The sequence below is a fragment of the Lethenteron reissneri genome, chromosome 17 (assembly GCF_015708825.2).
Source record: "Lethenteron reissneri isolate LAM-NWPU_2019-01 chromosome 17, ASM1570882v1, whole genome shotgun sequence".
In the NCBI taxonomy this organism is placed as follows: domain Eukaryota; kingdom Metazoa; phylum Chordata; class Hyperoartia; order Petromyzontiformes; family Petromyzontidae; genus Lethenteron; species Lethenteron reissneri.
The window spans coordinates 436,596-456,145 of NC_083795.1; the positions used below are offsets into that span (position 1 = coordinate 436,596).

At 46.2% G+C, this 19,550-nt stretch overlaps 1 protein-coding gene across 1 annotated transcript; it reads right to left on the bottom strand.

Moving 5' to 3' along the window:
• Positions 1-3,008: 3,008 nt before the first annotated feature.
• Positions 3,009-18,459, bottom strand: RNF4 (ring finger protein 4). The gene is made up of 8 exons (XM_061552756.1): positions 18,251-18,459; positions 16,606-16,830; positions 13,587-13,710; positions 12,414-12,490; positions 11,714-11,726; positions 9,049-9,289; positions 6,360-6,465; positions 3,009-4,024 (listed from the first exon to the last, which is right to left on the bottom strand). Exons 1-8 carry the CDS (start codon positions 18,290-18,292, stop codon positions 3,875-3,877), a joined length of 978 nt encoding a protein of 325 aa, XP_061408740.1. The 5' UTR covers positions 18,293-18,459; the 3' UTR covers positions 3,009-3,874.
• Positions 18,460-19,550: the final 1,091 nt, after the last annotated feature.

The window sequence follows — 19,550 nt, forward strand, 5'->3', positions numbered from 1 at the left end:
GAATGCCGACGGAGCGTGTTGCTGTGGGTGTTCAACTTCACTGGCACCGCGCACAGCAGCCCACGGTGGCCATCGGGGGAGGTGCGGGGCGCAAGGAGGTGCACGCGAGACGCGCCGCGTGGGCCGCGTGGAGAGACTCGCAGCACGGGGGGGGGGGGGGTGCGCAACGCCGTTGACCACCGACGCTGTTCCCCCGAGTGTTGCAGCAACATTGATGTTGCAGCAACATTGCTGTTGCTGCTGGTGCTGCTGGTGCATTGGGTCGCTCACCGCGCGTGTAGGGGAGGTTTGCGATGGTGCCGTCTCGACACGCCGACCCCGACCACGCTCTGAAGGGACATTTCCCGAAACGTCGCCTATTACGAATGTGTCGAGTTTTTTTTTTATATTTCAAAATTCACCCCTTGAGCTATGTACTGAAGAAAAAAACCGAAACTGCAGAACCACTTATAACAGCTACATGGAATCACTACGCCACAATATCTCATTAAAACAACGAATTACAATGATGGCTTAATAAATGCCAGAATGAAGTCACTTAGCTGGGAGCTGCACGAGGTCCTGCCGCTCATTTTGTGCACAGACGACGACGACGGCGTCAGGAGTGGAGGCTACACGGCCTCGGGGCGACTTGGGAGCGAGCTCGTGTGGCCATGGGAAGGGGCTGGGCGGTTGTCCCGGTTTCAAAAATGGACACAAATGTCGATGCTTTACGTGTAAACACAACAACAACAAGACAAAGCCCTCAACACGCGCATTTAATAGCCGGCATGTGCAGCAGTGTGTACAGATGACACGTTTCATCCACTCTGTGCACATGGGGGGCAGTTTAAAGTCCAGCGAACTCATGCTGTTCCCTGTTAGTTGGTAATCCTGCGTTTCGAGCGGTGCATGAGTACCAACAAGAACACCTCAACACGCTCATCATCAACACCGCAGGAATCAGGTCACCGCTTCAAAGCACAGTGTCCCCGTGCGTGCCTGCCAGGCCGACTGTGTCTCCTGGTGTAGCACTGCCAAACGGCCCAGGATGTCTGTATGCATGTGGACATTACAATAAAGTGTTTTGAATGAATGACTGTAAAAAACAATTAAGTTTGTCTAAAGCAAATGGCTTTAGGCTCGTCTCATGGCATCACTGGAATTCCAATGTACATATTCGTGAGGTAGTTTCTAAAATTGTTCTGTGGTGCTTTCATTGTGGGTAGGAAGCATACAACGTTAGTACCATGAAGACATCGTTGTTTTTAGCTTAACGTATGCCATCAAGTGTAATGAATATTTTTTTTGTAATATATTTAGGTATCGGTTAAACAAATTTCCATATGCTATACAATGCTTCTATTTTTATCTAAAGCGGTTCACAAGATGATGCACGATGTAACATGTGTAACATGTTGCAACAACATTTAGAGACAGTTTCAATGCAATGCAATAGAGAGTGAGTCCCAGCAGGTGACGATCGCATGGGGTAGAGCTATGAAGTTATCAACAGAACGTCTCTCCAAGTAACAACATGAACACCATTCACATTCTGCTCTGTTCGCATTTTCACACTTACAGCTGATAATTTACGTACATTACCAGTGACACCGATTGCACGCACGCACACACACCAGTTAGCGAAGCCTTTCTTGCTTTAACACCCAAACGCCGCGGTTGGCTGGACGCCGCTTTGGAGCTTTGGAAGCCATGGGCAGGGTGGCCCAGACTGCAAGCTGAGACGACCTCGCCTCCTCTAAGATCCACCTCCACGCTGCCGGAGTCAGAGCGAGCTGCTAAGGACATCGCTCGCGGTCCAAATGCAGCTCGGTAGCTGATACATTTTGGTTGCTGGGACAAAGCATCCGAGATTTGTAGTTTTTGTTTTTGCAGAGTAATTCTCTCCTTGCTTCGTTAACACATTCCAGGTTGCTGGACTTGTCAGAGGTCGGCTTGGAAGCATTCCAGAAGTCTTCAGTTGACATCAAAGTGTGTGAACGGATTCGGAGACATGGAGGTGAAACCCTGAGTAACCTCACTGGATGAATTCCATGCCAACGTCTCTTTCCAAAGAATACTGACGTACTGTCACCACTTCTTGAGACTGTGAACGTGTTGTGTGACACCTGTGGCTTCCAAAGCCTGCAGCGAACTGAAGCTTGGGTGGAAAAGCAATGTGATGACTGGTGGGTGTCACGGCCAACACTAGTGACGATTATCCGAACCGGTACGGAGCCTTCCCTAGGTTGACTCAGCCTCAAATGAGTACCCAGTGTGGTGTAAACATCGCCACTGGGAAGACAAAGGCGGCCGGGCGTGGTGTTAGCCACCCACCCCCTCGTGTGCCGTGCCGGCCTTCATAGGTGCTACTCGCTAACAGCACGTGCCCCCTACAGTCTAATGGGGATGTCTCGTTTTTTAATGTCACCGAAAATGCCGTGAATTTGCAGCTGCAACTACTTGGCATCCGATGGACCCTCAACGTTATTGTAAGACTCGGGAGAGCGGGCCGAATGCCATTAAATCCACATAGTTGCATTGTCTGTGGTCGGTACCGATGGTACTGGACTGAATTTTCCTCGAATTGAAGTTTATAGAGCACGTTTCCCCGGCATGAACTGGGTCGTGACAGGTGGTGCGACATGAATGTTGATCCATGCCACCCCAGGTGCCCGTGAAATACCAGGACGTGCAGCAAAGTTTGGCTGGTCCAGACACAACCTGTACAGCAGCAGAGCACGCACTGTCATACGGAAGAAGTGGAACAAATCGCGATAGGCGAATGTTATGTTTCTCTACAGAAGAGCTGTTGTCCTTGAAAGTTTCTTCCTGATCTGTATGCAATTTGATTTTGGAAACCACCGTCTTAAATGGGCCTTGTTCCTTTTAATTATGATGTGATTGTGCTATATCACTTCTATTTTCCACGTGTATCCCATTTCTTAAATGCAATGTAATGCCAAGCATCACGGTGATTATTTTCATTTGTGTTCCTGATGTAACCATGTAATTACAAGCTTCTTGCATAATGGTTAATGTCTTTATTTAATTAGAACAAAACTTGGGACTGTGTTGAAATAAAAAGAACAGTTCTCAAAGCTCTTTATTACCACAAGACATTAAGAACATTTCAAAATTGTACACAAAGATAATCATAAAGTTGAAAGCTAACAACCATCCATGCTTCCAGGCCAATAATCTGGCAAACACATTGTTTGTGTATCTTCTTGTTCACTTAATTATATACATGGACTGTGCATTTTCAGAACATACAGATACACTGAATAACGGCATCCAAAGCAAAACACTCATCAGTAATCGATGTCAAGCCAATAAGTATCCCTGCTCAAATCCATGTACCCAGTACACAACCATCTTTTATGTGCAACTCTTGCAAAACGTGAACAGGTATAAAGCAAATAAATGATTACAAAATAACGTCAATTACCTAATCCCAATTTTTTTTTCCATCGGTTATATTTTAATGCAATAAACTATATCTACACAAAAGACATGTACTGTATAGAAAAGTCACATTCGATGCGTTTGTGGAGGGGTTGGAGCCTGGAAGCCAAGTGTCAAGTCTATCAGGATGGTAAAAGAGGTTTTTAGGTGGTGGGGGCATTGTCTGAAGGTGGGTCATGTCCATTGCATGAACATCATGTATTACTGTTCATTGTATATACACCGGCTGTTGACTCCCGTTCGACGTCCATTGGTTGCAGTTGTCTCTGACTGGTTGGTATTGCTTAAGCGCGCGGTGAGGAGTCGTGCACTTAATGCACGCACACGCACAGACACCGGGTAGAAATGCCCTTCAAATGCGCATGTTTGGGGTGACCGGTATCTGCGCACAATTGGTAGTTCCCGCGATGTGCGCGAGTAAACATTTTCAGATGTAGATTGGGTGGTATTGCTTGAGAGTCAATTTTTTTCGACAAAAAGGACACTTGGCCATGGTTTTTATTGCATCTCGGATGCAAACGCTGCAGAAGACGTGGCCACAAACCGTGGAACACATCAGTCGACCACTCATGTGCACCTGTATAAAGACAAAACAGCAATTGAGAAAGACTTGCTTTTGGAATTTCAACCACTAAAAGTCCAAGTTTCTCTTAATTATGCACACTTACAATCTATAAATGTGCAATCAATATATTTTAAAAAGTGCTAGTTTAACACAGGCAATGAATACATTTATTGTGATTCCACTCTGCCCACTGAAATTGAAGGCGCGTTTAATCATGTCACAAGTGATAAGACACAGCTGATGCAGTCTTTGTGCATTCCTGTCATGCTGGGCGCGACAGCAAGCACCAACACTGTCCATCTCACGGTTCAGGACTATGCAGTCCACATTTATGTTATTATCATATTTGTACAGAGTACAAAACAACGTTAAAGACATCAAACACCAACATTCTAGCAATTCACTATTTAATATTGTGTATGATTTCATTTAAGTGAAAAACTAAGATTATGTATTCATGTGTATTAAACTATTACAACTCCTGAGATGCACAATAAGGGCAACAGTCCTGAACCTTCTTCCTAGCGTTGTTCCTGCTGTGGCGCAGGGTCCGCTTTTCGGCATTGTCTTCTCCAACAGTCCTGAACCATCGGTGGAAATTCCACATTTCCATGGTATCTCAGAGAATTCTAACTGTTAAACTTTCCACAAAGTATTACTCGCTTTATCAACTGCAGAGGGATGAGCCGAGACGACCTTGACCAAAATATGAACTCAAAACCTTCTCAAATCTTTTCACATTTGTTTTGCCTTTGCTCCACGTCCATTCTGACCCTGTGAATGTCGAACTCTGTCTTACCCGAGTTCTCCTGTTGCCTTTCTTCTGGTTCTATCCCAACTCCAGTTCTATATTAGTTTTGTGTCTCTACTGTGCTCAAACCTGCTCCTATCTTCGTCATTACACGTCCCATCATCACCTCTCCCAATTGGGTTACATTTTCACTCTGTCCGATTCAGAAACTTGTAATGCAAAATGAAAGTTACAAAATTCGCACATGAAACCTAAAATGTTGAGAAATAAAATGAGATGCTGAAAAACTGCAGCTAAAATATGAATTAGAAAATAACATTATTTTAATTGTAACAAAAAGAACATTGTGGGATAATTTCAACTGAAAAATACAGAACCTAATGATGAAGCAAAACAAAAGCAATGGGTTGTGCAATTCTTCGTGTGTAAACTATTTTTCTCATTTAGAACAAATTAACTCAAAATACTCAAGCAAACAACACGGAGGATGTTATACACAAACTGAATATTGTCAACTGTATGTATGTTGAACTTCTTTCGCACCGTACGCAGCCAACCATGCCGATCGGAGGCGAGTCGGGTGGTGGAGGTGAAGGAAGTTTACACAACCAAACAGGACTGCAACAAGCCTCAGTGCCTACAGCTGTTGGGAGACCAACTTCATGTCCAACACAACTTATCAAGCCACCCATCTGACAAATGTGCCCACTTTTCGTCTTGATGTGGAGAGCACTGCTACCAAAGTAGTTCGTGTGTGCAATGAGGATTCTGGCACTTTGTCTTTGCTGACAAACCATGGGGCGTCGTAGAGCAAAGCTGAATGCTGAGACGGTGTTTGTGTAAAGACGTCACACAGGCACGTGCCACAAAACGCAGGTGCGATGACCTGAGCGTGATATCACAACAGTCACCCTTCCTCTCTGTCTCGCAGAATTCCTTGGGGTTCTTCATACATGCCACAATGTTACCAACTTTTGTTCTTAAGATAATCATTTTGGGTGTTAAATCAGAATGTGGATAAGGATACTGCCCACAATAACTGTAAGAAAACCTTTCAAATGGGATAAAAATGCTACATTTAGAAAAACAACCTCACATTCGTCAACAACACTGTGGCCTTGAAAAGAAAATGTACATAGCAGAGGGCACTTGAGGCACTGGGCCGCCTCCTTCACAGCACAGAGAGGAGGCCAGGGGCCGAGTCGGTCAGCCACGGCCTTGCTGGCCTCTCTATGGATTCTGAAGGAGGGCCATTTCCGGAGATGTCACCAATTGTGTATACGTTGTTCATTTTAAGGACGTGTTATTGACGAATGTTTGAGGTTTGTGTTTGTTATTTGCACTTGTGTACAACTGCCAATTCAGTATCACCAGACACTGGGATACATTTACTGGTTTTGTGTTCACTTGAGTATCTACAATTAATTGAGAGTGTAATGTCAGGATATATATACGATTGGATCTACCGTTGCAGAGAACAAATATAAAAAATGTGTCTCGACTTAAAATGTTAATCCAGAATCAAGTGTGAAGCGCGTGCACACGAGGCCGACCGTCCCACGTCGTGGAGATTCACGTCGTAGCGGCGCCACCAACCTGATTCAGCTCATCCAGACACAGCGGACAGGAAATGGTGGTCTCGGGTTCACTCGCGGGTTTCTCTGCACGCTGAGCCCCAGCCGCCTGGGCTGTTGTGCTGGACCTGTGGACACGTCAATTCTGATGAATGTTGAAGGTCTTTTCAGCACTGGTCATTTCACATGAATGAAGGCTCCCCGTTGTTTCCGTGAAAAAAAAAATCAACAGCACAGTTACAGTAAATGGCCAATCTGTTGAGTGGACAGGTTCCCACTGTAAACACATTTGGGAAACCCGCGGGAGGTTGCCTGGGCAAAAGCGACGAGGAATTCCTCATCAACCATTAGATGATAACACCTCATCTCCCATCTTTACTAACACTCCTATTTTAAATATCAATGATGTTATATGTAAGGAATGCATGACATGATAAAGTCTCATTTTGTATAACATGTGAACACAATATGCCTTGGGCCTTTTGCTTACTTTCTGTAACTATTCAAAGCGTTACTGCATTAGCTGTTTGTATAATAAGTGGGGCCCACAACAACTATCGTAAAGATGATCGTATGCCAATATGGGGTTATTATTGGTGTTGTCGTAAAAAATGTATCCTGTAAGACTTGGGCAGTTCTTTGGGAAGGCTCGGAGAACATTCTGCAATACAGCTTCTCGTTAATTGCATGGGCCTCTGACCATTGCGTGACTTCAGAGACTCATAACGTCACCCGCTCAGGAGAAGCGGCAAACAGGGCAGTAAAACCAGGTGAGGCAGGCCTCACGGTGGAGGGCAACAAGTCCCAAGCGGATTCATGTTTAAAATGTATATATTATTAATCATCAAGATTACGTCACCACACAAATTAATCTCATTGCCCGTGACGTAATCTACTTCAAAAGGTCAAGTTATTGAAGATTTGAAGGTGTCAGATCTGGGCTGTCCAGTGGATTTGGCATTCGAAGACTTCTCAAACTATGCAACTCCATTGCTTCTGATGCTCTCAGGCTCGTGTGTGGTCTAGTATTGTCACTCTACAGGATGTCATGGTAAAATATCAATTTGTCAATTAGATCTTGATTTGAAGCTTTCGTGACTGCAGGAATCCATACTCTTTGGTTCTTTCGGTAAAGTCACGTAGTTAGAAATAAAATAAATCACGACGTTTCGATCGCAACACGAGCGGTCGTCATCAGGCAAAGGAGTCGGCCTCTAAAGGCAAACTGTTTGTAAGGGCTTGGGGATGGGCGTAGCCCAAGTGTATCAGCAGTACCAGGAGCATGGGCGGTGCACGAGTGCCAATGCAGCAGCAATGCCAATGCAGCAGCAATGCCAATGCAGCAACAATGCCAATGCAGCAACAATGCCAATGCAGCAGCAATGCCAATGCAGCAGCAATGCCAATGCAGCAACAATGCCAATGCAGCAACAATGCCAATGCAGCAACAATGCCAATGCAGCAGCAATCCCAATGCAGCAACAATGCCAATGCAGCAACAATGCCAATGCAGCAGCAATGCCAATGCAGCAACAATGCCAATGCAGCAACAATGCCAATGCAGCAACAATGCCAATGCAGCAACAATGCCAATGCAGCAACAATGCCAATGCAGCAGCAATGCCAATGCAGCAACAATGCCAATGCAGCAGCAATGCCAATGCAGCAGCAATGCCAATGCAGCAACAATGCCAATGCAGCAGCAATGCCAATGTAACAGCAATGCCGATGCAGCAACAATGCCAATGTAGCAACAATGCCAATGCAGCAGCAATGCCAATGCAGCAACAATGCCAATGCAGCAGCAATGCCAATGCAGCAGCAATGCCAATGTAACAGCAATGTCGATGCAGCAACAATGCCAATGCAGCAGCAATGCCAATGCAGCAGCAATGCCAATGCAGCAGCAATGCCAATGCAGCAACAATGCCAATGCAGCAGCAATGCCAATGCAGCAGCAATGCCAATGCAGCAACAATGCCAATGCAGCAACAATGCCAATGCAGCAACAATGCCAATGCAGCAACAATGCCAATGCAGCAACAATGCCAATGTAGCAGCAATGCCAATGCAGCAACAATGCCAATGCAGCAACAATGCCAATGCAGCAACAATGCCAATGCAGCAACAATGCCAATGCAGCAACAATGCCAATGCAGCAGCAATGCCAATGCCGCCGCATCCCCAGCGTTTGGCATTGTTGCTGCATTGGCACTCGCGCGCCGCCCGTGCTTCATGTGTTCTTGATACACTTGGGCTACGCCCATCTCCAAACCCTTATAAACAGTTAGCCTTTAGAGGCCGACCCCTTTGTCAATTAGACTTTAACATTTTCCAATAATTCGTGTCAGTTTTCAAAATCAATAAGTTAATAAGAAAACAAGGCACACGTGTTAAGGGGTATCCTGAGTATATTCTTATGAACCCCATAGCATAAACCTAAAATAGTTTACATGAAAAATATGACAATTTACATTTAATATTTACTTAGAAATGTAACCGTGGCAATCAGTTTTCACAAGAGGAGCAATGGAACATTGCTCCGAGTGCGGATTATGTGCTTAAGAGCAGTTCTAGAGCAGTGCTTACACCGCACTGCAGATGGCAGGGATTTCCCCACAATGGAAGAAACTTTCAGTAACCTTCACAAAACATTTAAAAGATTTCTTCCAAATAAAAGTTAATATTAATCTCCCAGTAAGTAATTATACCTTGTGCTGGGCCCGGCCGGTGAGAGAAGTTGGACATCTCCATCATCCTCGTCACTGATGATCAGCATTGGCTGGACCAGTTGCCCCGGCTCTTCCCCTATCGTCACCTCTTCAGACGAATTATCCTCCCGCAAAAACCGAACCTCTGGAAACTCCCTTTCCAAAACCTCCAATCTATCATCATGCTCTTCCAGCTCCTCACTGTGTTGTCTTTGTACTTCAATCATGGAATGATCAGACTCTGTTAGGACAGACAAGTTGAGCTTAACAAAAACAATCGGGGAGTGCAATTAATGCGAACAAAAGCAAACATTTTTAAATGTGGGTCCTTCAAAATACTTACAGATGAGCGAATATGAATGTCACACTGCATGTATCTGTAGGGTACACAGGCTGCCATGTATATTTGTTAAAACGCAGTCGTGTGCTGCATGACCATTGGGAGTCTATTACGCAGCGGTAAATACAATTCTTCCAATTCCCACGAGTTGCCAGAGAAACTAACACGCTGTCTATTGGGATAGTAATGCAAGAGAGTACTTATAAATGCAGATTTAGTCGATACAAAAAATACCGAGGCAAGCCTCAACTACTCCCACAACCACTCGCGAGACACTGAGTGAATGTGTCACGCAGTAAATGAGACACGGGGTGAGACACTGGGAAAATTATATAAATATATATAAAATAAATGGCAAGCCGGTGGAGGCTATGCTGCATGCCTCTAATTCAGTACTGTGAAGACGAGGATTGGTTGACCGCACAAATGATTGTGAAACTCGGTTTCCATGGCCGATGGGCGACCACACTCTGCTCTGACAGAAGGCAGGAGAGCAAGTAAACTCATCTCCATACATTTTCATCTGCACGAGGATAAGAGTGTTGCACCATCACAGGCGTGGGTTTTCTCCGTATGCTCCGGTTTCCTCCAACGTATAAACACTAAACAAGTAAACCCGTAAAAACAAAGTTTTTCACTATAAATCCTTTATATGCGTGGCGGCTAAAGTCCTCTCATCCTCTGGCTTGAGATGGCTGCCACCTATGCGTCAGATGATTGTCTGCCACCATTAAGCAATTGGTAATTAAATATTTAATTTGTTTTCCCTAAACAGTGTAAAATTTTGTATTTTTTTTTCATCAAAATTAATTGTCACACACAACGAGTCTGTTTGGAAAATGTCAGCTCGATTGGATCACGGGAAGTGGGTTAAAAAACGAGCGAAAGATTTGCACGGTCCTAAGCAAGCAAGCGAACTTAATATAAAGGATTTAAAAATATATTCGCCTGTGGAGGACGCGGGGATCGATCCCGCGACCTTTGGCATGGGAAGCGAGGGCGCTACCAACTGCGCTACTCCGCCACGGCCTGTGGAGGGGTTACGCTCTGGGCTCTTACACTCGGACGTTCAGCCAAAGCCATGAATGCGTTCTATTTGAATATATGTAAAATAATTTTTTTTTGCCTAAAAAGTGTAAAATTTGGGGAATTTTTTTTCACGAACAATAATTGTCTGGCACAACGAGTCTGTGTGGAAAATGTCAGCTTGATTGGATCACGGGAAGTGGGTTAAAAAACGACCGAAAGATTTGCACGGTCCTAAGCAAGCAAGCAAGCAAGCACGCAAGCAAGCACGCAAGCAAGCAAGCACGCAAACTTAATATAAAGGATTTAAAAATTGTCTGAAACTGTCTTAAAATAGAGACCCAATGCAGAATTATCATAAGTGGACTAAGTGTAGCTTTCCTGGATAAATAAAAAAAAAATCATGTATTTATATATTTTTCTGCCAAAAGGCATTGTCAAGGATGAGCGTGGGGTGCTTCTCCAATGTGCGATGCGTGACTGAGGTCTGTACTTCATCGTTTTAAAAATATCTCATAGCACTCCGGTTGTACTGCATAACATGGATCCCACAAACACTGAACCGTAAGTCCAGCGTTTCTTGCGCTGGCTCTCTTGTAAGGACATGCCAACAAGAATGGTGGTGAGATGATGTTGCCGGCCTTGTTTTTATATAGCCACTGCCATTTTTTAGTTCCTCAAATTGTATTCTTAAAGTGAACATGTTTTCCATCATTACTTTGAAAAAAAATGTGATCTACAAATAAGGGGAATTCCCCTGCCTGGATGGTCTTATCCATAAATGTCCTTTGCAGGTTTCATGGATTGATTATCAGTGGACTTCCAGTCCTCCAACACACCCTGGGATGTGGATGGTTAAGAGTGCTTACATTAAACAATAACCATTTACAGCACTCTGCCAATCCACTGCTGGATGAAGGCCTTCCCATACCCTGTTGGTCACAGGTGCTTGCTTGACCATACTTCGCTAAGCTGGTCAGTACGGGCACGTGACGTGAAGTGGGTAGCAGGACCTAGGAGCGGTTCAGGTATCACTCGCCACTGATGTTGGCCGTGGCCGGAAACTGAACTCGGTGCAGTGCGCTCTCCTCACCACTGGCATCACCGTTTCACCCCGACTGCTTGCATAGGCGATCATAAATGCAAATGATCAAATGACTGCTATTTAAAGCGATACCACCATCACGATCTCCTGTTGGGAATGCTCTAATCAACAGCGACAAAGTCTTGTCATTCATCACATATCCACAACCGTGGATAATGCCAAGAAGGTGCAAGAGCAATAGTTGTATCACTTACCGATTTCTATGATCTTTCGTAAAACAGTTGGGAACATGTAAAGGACAAAAGCATGACAATTACAACAAAACAATTATGATTGTCATAAAACTATATAAACAAGCTTACGTTAAAATGCCAACAAAATGGGACTGAGCTTACCTGACAAGATTTTTACAACACTGATATCAAAAGGACTGTCAACAACATCAGAACGATTCAACACATCTGTTGCTATGTTCCTTTCGCTCTAAACGTGCTATATTCCAGAGATGAGGACATTTCCAAGTGGAACTCCGAAAGCAAGCAGTGTACCACCTTGTGTTAGAGAATGACCCCAGAATAGGATGTCACGGAACTCCTTCTGAAGTCACTTCAACTGGCCCCTTTATTCACACCATCGACACTCCTTTAAAATGCTCTGCCTTTTCAATTCATGGCACACGCCTCGCGTTTGAGGACATGCATGTTGTGGTCTGGCCAGTCCCACATAGAAGATGCTTTCATGACCGTGAAGACAGCCAGAGATAGATGTTCCAGTGTAACGTTCACTGCAATCAGAGCCAATAATTTTGTATTCACTTATCGTCAAATTCACCATTTGATGGTACCTTATTAAAACCATTCACATTTAGATAGGATGCAACCATTGATAGTTCAGCAACACAAAGGCACACCAGAGAACACAGTGAATCTACCAGGAATGGTGAGAAGCACTCACCTCGGTGGTGTCTAAACTTGTTAGATCCACAACATCAGCTTCCACAAGCATTGTTTCACTGGTGAGGTCAACAACGTCTGTCAAACATAAATGTGCATATGTTATGAAATCGCAAGTGAACAGATGCGTTGCATGCAGTATTTTTGTTGGACTAGATCAAGCCCCGTTGGAGGTGTAAACGTATAGCACTGTTATCAAGAGGCGGCAGTTTGAGGTAAGAGACATGTTTTGTAACGGTATGGGTTCAGCGAACTTGACCTTATCAAAGTAACCTCAAATGAAGCTTCTGGATTTTGAACTACAGGTGCATTTAGAGACTGCTAAGATTTTCACAGGATACAATAACCTTAGCTATTTTTAGCAGAACATAAAAAGAATGCACTGTAGATATAATAATGAAGAAACACTTGAGAAGGGTGGAGTGTCTGAACAGAATGGAAAACGAGTAATAATACAAGCAATAGGTGATTTCCAAACAGCAAAAAGCACCATCATGAACATTAACTCGCTCTCATCATGCCCTGCATGTCGAGTGACGTATGTGCATATTACTCGTATAACTTGTTTTCAGCCTTACATGCACTTTCATGTCTGAACGGTTTTCCCCACGATTCAGATATTGTTGAAGTTGGTTAAGGCTATGAAAAGCCAGGTTTGTGATGCAGGCATTCGAATGGCACCCAGAAGGTTGGTTCCTCTGGCACATCTGAGCCAGTCTGGGGCTCTCACACACATGCATCAACGCTATCTAAAGGAGGTTATGTATGTCATGACATCTTAGGAAAGAGGGTGAGACTTTATGGAGGGAGGTTATTTGTTGCACTGAGTCAAATTAATGTTTATCTCTCAGATATTTTGATCAAATTACACACAAAACCCAACTCGTGTGCAGTCAACTTACGATGCTAGCGGGCCTGGTTTAATCATGGGCAGCTGCACCGATCGATTCAAACCCAGGATTTCAAAGTTGCTGTCCCAGTGCACTGGTCTCCGCTGCCACAGCCACTTCTACCACAACTTTGTTAGCCTCTAGTTTAGTCACTGCTGTGGCACACAACATCTGTGAACATAAATAAGAGCCCTTGCCACCAACTAAAGAATATTGCTTGGTTGCAGGACACGGCTACTTGGCTATTGCTGTAATACAATCTTTTTACAAACAAAAATACTAACCTACATGTTCCACTTCTGAATTCGGCAGCAGGATAGGGCCGCGAGTTTCCATATCTGCGGGGTTGTCCCACATATGTCGCGTCGATCCTGACAGACCGCTGTGATGTAACTTCCTTTTGCGTGTCTGAAGGGACAATAAGAACATCAACAATCGGCATTGCATTAGCAATTTGCTGCACAACTCCTGTTGTGTGCACTATAAATCAGAGTTATTATTATCAAATCATCAACCACATCACCAACACCATCATTAATGCCACCATAATTATCTTATCAATCACTATCATCACTCCACAGGGGAAGACGACTGTGAATAAATATGGATATTCTGAAAATAACTACGGCATTTGTTTGGGTGCCACAAAAACACACGCATTCGTGTGCCACCACTTCTGGACGATTTATGTTACCTGTGAAAGAGCCACAGATTACAGAAGCTTTCTATCCAACAGATAATCGGCATATATGCTGATATATTCTGGCTGCGGATAATAAGTCACTGATAAGAGGAACTCTCCACTGTAAGAAAATGCGAGAAATAGTGTAGACAAACACTGCAAACAAAAACATTAACGCACGCGAGATGCATAAGGACCAAAGAGGACTGCACGAATCCAAACGCAATCGTGCACGGTCAGCCAATATTTTCAAAAGCTTTTTACAGCTGGGAACAGAGGCACGTACGTTTTGAAACAGCAGCACTGTGATATACTGTAACAAAATTATATTATGTATATAATGTATAGAGTATTGTATATTGTTATACCGACAGTGTTATAGGAATTACACCTTAACTGAAATCATGTACACATGGCACAGGAACAGGCAACGGTCATTGTACCATTCCCTTTTATACATTATGCTAAATATCAACATGACTTGTCCTGACAAAAAGACTGGCCCTTACAGTAGCAATGTGGCATTTACACCAATTATGGCTGCCAACAATTTATAGGCAGGCAGTTGCCTATAAACTAGGGCTGAACGAATTGGGGAAAATGTCTAATTGCGCTTTTTCTGACAGATATTGCGATTTGATTTGCAATTAAATTTTTTAAGTCAAGCTTCAGTTCAACATTCACTGTGTAATAGATTTAAAACGTGTGATGAGCATTACCACATGATACCATCAAAATATGAACTGCTCTATATATTTTAATGCAAGGATAAGAACATATAAGATATGAATTGCTTCCAACATGTATTTATTTAAATGTTTTAATTGAAATAAAACAATCAAACATAGAACAATTGTTAAGTTAAATAAAGTTATTAGAAAAAATGAAACAATTCCAAGAAGAAAGTAAGGAGGACTTTTCTAATCGCAAAAAATCGCAGCCTTTACGATTTGCTAATCGAATTGTTTCAAATTGCGATTTCGATTTGAAATCGATTAATCGTTCAGCCCTACTATAAACCGGAGAGTTTAAGTGGATGCTGTTGTCCAAACGACGCAGCACTAACGGTGGATGTCCATGGCTCTACAACTCACAACTCTGTCCACACCTATGCTGAAGTCGATCATCGCTAAGCAGTAGGCACTCTCATATGGCAGCATGGGGTTCACCTGGGCATTTAAGTATCACTTCTTTCGCACCGTACGAAACCAAACATGCCATGCTCATCCGATGTGGCTGGGTTTTGTTTTACAAATGTAATCGCTCTGAAGAAAGGCCACTTGCCTGAAATGTGACCGATTATGTTTATCTTCTTACTAGTGTTGTAGTAAGGGGTTGTCACGTCAACAACACATGCTGATTCGTGACTAGTTCAGCACACCGGCTGATGTTGGAGAGTAGACCCACAACATCTACAATTCGAGTTCGACGTTCCGCCGGTAAGTAATTAACAACCAGCCTCATTACTGCCCTTGCACGTCAATTATATTGATATGTAGAATGTCTCGTTGGGCACCACAATGGCTACGCAGGGCTCCCTCTTCCCCCCCTCCTCCTTCCTCTCTTGGGCCAGGCTTTGTCTGCGAACCCCGAGGGAGGCGACGGAGCCGAGCAGACTCCCAGCCTCTGCCTGCGTGGCTCTGCCCAGAGACGTTGACCGACTGCTGCAAGGGACTCAGTCGCATGTCCCTGTGTTGCGAAACAACAGCGGCGGCAGCGTGTAACGTGGGTGGTGGTGGATGCGGCACAACATTTAAATACTGTGATGCGTTTAAGTTGCAGGCAGTTGCGACGCTGCGTACGGGACGCGTAACTCCAGCTGTAGACGGCGGTAGGGCGCTGTACGACCTTACTTCACCCAGCGCACATCCACTCTCGTCAGATTCAAACCTCAACTCAGACGGTACTCTAATGCATCAACGATGCCCCCCAAGTACTTCATCTTAAAGCTACAACGCCGATAAGCGGCGAAGGTTAGGGTTGGTTTGTCTTAAGACGCCGCCGTCCCGAACCTCTCTGCCCAGACACTGCCACCCCTCTCTCGCATCTCTCGCCCCCGGATCGAGGCTCCCCATCAACGAGTTTCAAGATCCACTTTTCGCCGTGCGCGTGTGTGTGTGTTTACAACGCAGCTCAGACAAAGAGCCATGGAGAGTGAAACAACAACAACAACGCGAATGTTCGGGGCATCGTCGTGCGGTCACGTCACCGCTATGGCCGCGAAGCAGCCACGCAACGCGACCTGCCGCGACTGCGAACAAAGCATCCGAGAGCCCCCCAACTTCCATCGTCCCGAGCAGCACGGCCCCCCCCCCCCCGCACACAGCCGGGCGTTGTTAGTTACACGACGAGTCGCGGGTGCGTGGCGGCGGTGCAGCCTGCAGGAGATTCAAATGCCATGCCCAGTTCCCTCTCTCAAGAAGTCCCGGCGTCTCCCCCATCGTGGGTGGTGGTGATGGCGGTGGTGATGGTGTTGTACCGCTAATTCTGCCCTAGCCATGTCGCCCCCCCCCCCCCGTGTCACCGCGTTCCTGCCCCCCGTGATACCGCGCCTCCGGCCTGTGGGTCTGGGGCCCTACCCCGTGGGTCTGGGGCCCTGCCCCGTGAGACTCGGTCCCTACCCCGCGCGGGTGATAAGGCTCGTCTCCGTGGCGCCGTGCCCGCCGCGATGTCCGCTTCGGGCCCCGCGCCCTCGCCTGCTCCTGGGGCCGCTGCTGCTGCGGCGACGCCGCCGCCGCCGCCGCCTGCTCCGCGGGTCCCGGGCCGCACTCCGAGCTCATGACGCCGACATCAGCGGCGGGAAAGAGCGGCGCGGGAACACGGAGGAGCGACAACGCCGAGAGTGGCTGCGGTGGGGGAGGAGGAGGGAGATGATGGCGGTGGTGGTGGTGGGAGAGGCGAGGAGATGAGACGGAGAGAGGCGCTCGCCGAGCACCGAGCGGGCAGCAGCAGCAGAGCGGCGCCCGGGCGGTGGTGACGTCAGCGCCGCCCCGTGACGTCACGTCCGTGACGGGAGGCGGCGCAGACGTCACGGGGCGGCGCTGACGTCACGCCCCCCCATGGACGTCACCGCGCTTCACACCGCAGCGCGAGCCACGCTGCGCCTTCTAACAACAACAACAACACGTTTAGTGTTCTACCCGTAGTCGGCGACGTTTCGGGTAATGGCCCTTCGTCACAGCACACCAGAGAGGGCGGATACAGCGCTAGTTTACACTGCGGGGCCTGACGAGAATTGCATTTAACAAATGTTTTCTGATGACCAGTTGTGTAAACATTGGTACACATTGGTACATCAATGATCGAGTGACAAACACCTTCAGTAATCAAACATATTAAATGTTTGCTCTAGACGTTTCATGACTGAAGCACAACATGATGAACGCGTCATGAAAGTATTGCAGCCACCACGAGTGAGGAGTGTTATCGATCACAATTTGGTCAATACATTGGCACCGATCAATAATAGATATATAATTTGTCTTTAAACGTAACAATCCTGTCGGGTGGTGGAGGGGTCAATGGCAGGAAGTTTTGCATAAAACTACCACGTGGTCTAACACAACAATGTGGTTAACTGAATTGGCAAATAAACAAAAATAGACGTATTAATTTAAATTGATGCACTTATAGGAGCACGATTATTCGTTAAAATGGTGATACAAGGACCAAAGTAACGCAACGATAGCCACTTAATATTCATAGATGGTCCACGTGTTTTCACAAATGTTTTATACCTTTTGAGCTCAGTTTATATATTTATGCTTCCGATCTATGTTTTCTAAAATGCAAATAATATCTGAATGATAAACAAAATGCAAGATGTTCTCCATTGTATGTAAAACATGCGTCTTGTTTAAAAATATAGAGCCATGCGATTGTGTTCCCACTCATGTATTCACCACTCTGGTCTACACATCAGATTATAAACTATTCCAGCTCGTCCAGGCATGCACATCTGCACAGAGATATAATCACATTGTGGGTGACAGTAAAGGCAACGTCAGTCCGTGTCTCATCTAATGATTGTATTTACTCTGAATATTCGCGTGGAGTTGCTCCACTGGGATTGGGCATTGCCACCGTCGCCCCGACTGCGAAGCTGAGCGATGACCCTCCTGCCGGAGCCCGGCAGGGAGCCCGGCAGGGAGAGAGACAGGCAGGGAGGCTGAGTGAGTGAATGGGGGACGGCGTCAAGATGTGACGCTTGGGCTTCAGTTTGAAGGCGTCGTCGGTGTCAAGATGTGCATCACAGCAACCACCTACCTCCTCCTCCTCCTTGCGCGTGGACTGCCAGAGGCCACACATGGTCCGGGCAGTCGGCAAGTCGGCCAAGGCCTTCCGATTGGTGCACAGCGACTGGCCGTGAGGCGAAGCTTCAAACCGATTGGAGGCGAGATTCAAACCCAGAAGGCGGGAAGCGAGGGGTGGGGGCGACGGCTGACAGGCGTGGGGAGCGGAGGACGAGGACTGTCCGAGAGACGTGGGGCGAGCGAAGCGTCGAGAGAGAGAGAGCGGTCTCCACGGCGACGGGAGAGCACGAGGGGGGGGGAGAGCACGAGGGGGGGGGGGGAGAACACGAGGCGGGGGGGGAGAGCGGTCTCCACGGCGACGGGAGGGGAGAGCACGAGGGGGGTGGGGGGGGGTCACCGAGGCGTGTCCAGGCTGCGCGTCACAGCGCGCGTCGGCGTCTCCCCACCACGTGGCCGGCAGCGGCGTGCGGCGAGGTCAATGGCTGGGAGGCTCGTGTCAGAGCCACACGGAGGGGGCGTGGTCTCACTGAGGGGGCGTGTCCTCACTGAGAGGGGCGTGTTAGACACGTCCCTCTCAGTGAGGCAGATGTGATAGCTGCCTCCCCTGGTGCTTTTTCATTGCAGTTTCATGACGAGACCAGCGAGCCTAAATATCTTTATACACACACGTGAAATAAGTTACATGGAGTATGGAAGGCGAGGACATGAAATGAAGGGGTCTACAAACATCACATTGGTGACATACTGAGATAGTAACAGGCACGCGCTTATTGCCCGCGCTCCATCCAGTTACTGAGGCGTTGCGCAATCAGGGGGAGGCTGAGCTCGTCGCTGCCTCACCTCTCGTCTCTTCCTGTATTTGCAGCGGAGCTCTGCAAATTTGGCGATTTTGACTATAACAATGATTGGAATCGTACAAAAAGGACATTTATAACACAGATCAGTGGAAAAATCTAAATTTTATTATTCTCTTTACTTTTAGTAACAGCCCCTGCTTCACCGGTGCTACTCGCTAATAGCACTTGCCCCAACAGTCTGTTGAGGCTACACGGTGAATGTTACATTTGATGTATTACTTTAGTTTCAACTTATCCAGTAATTTGTATTTCTCACGTGAAAAAAAGTTGTTCAAAAGTGGAACATTTCTGGCTGAAGCTTATCTCAGCTTTTAACATAGTAGTAGTCAATGGGTAAACGTTGCTCAAATCAAGATTTAAAACGTTGATCGTTTAACGAGTTTTCGCTTACCGAGCAATTTTCACGGAACGTATCTCGCTCGTTAAGCGGGACACGCCTGTGCAGTACCATCGTGT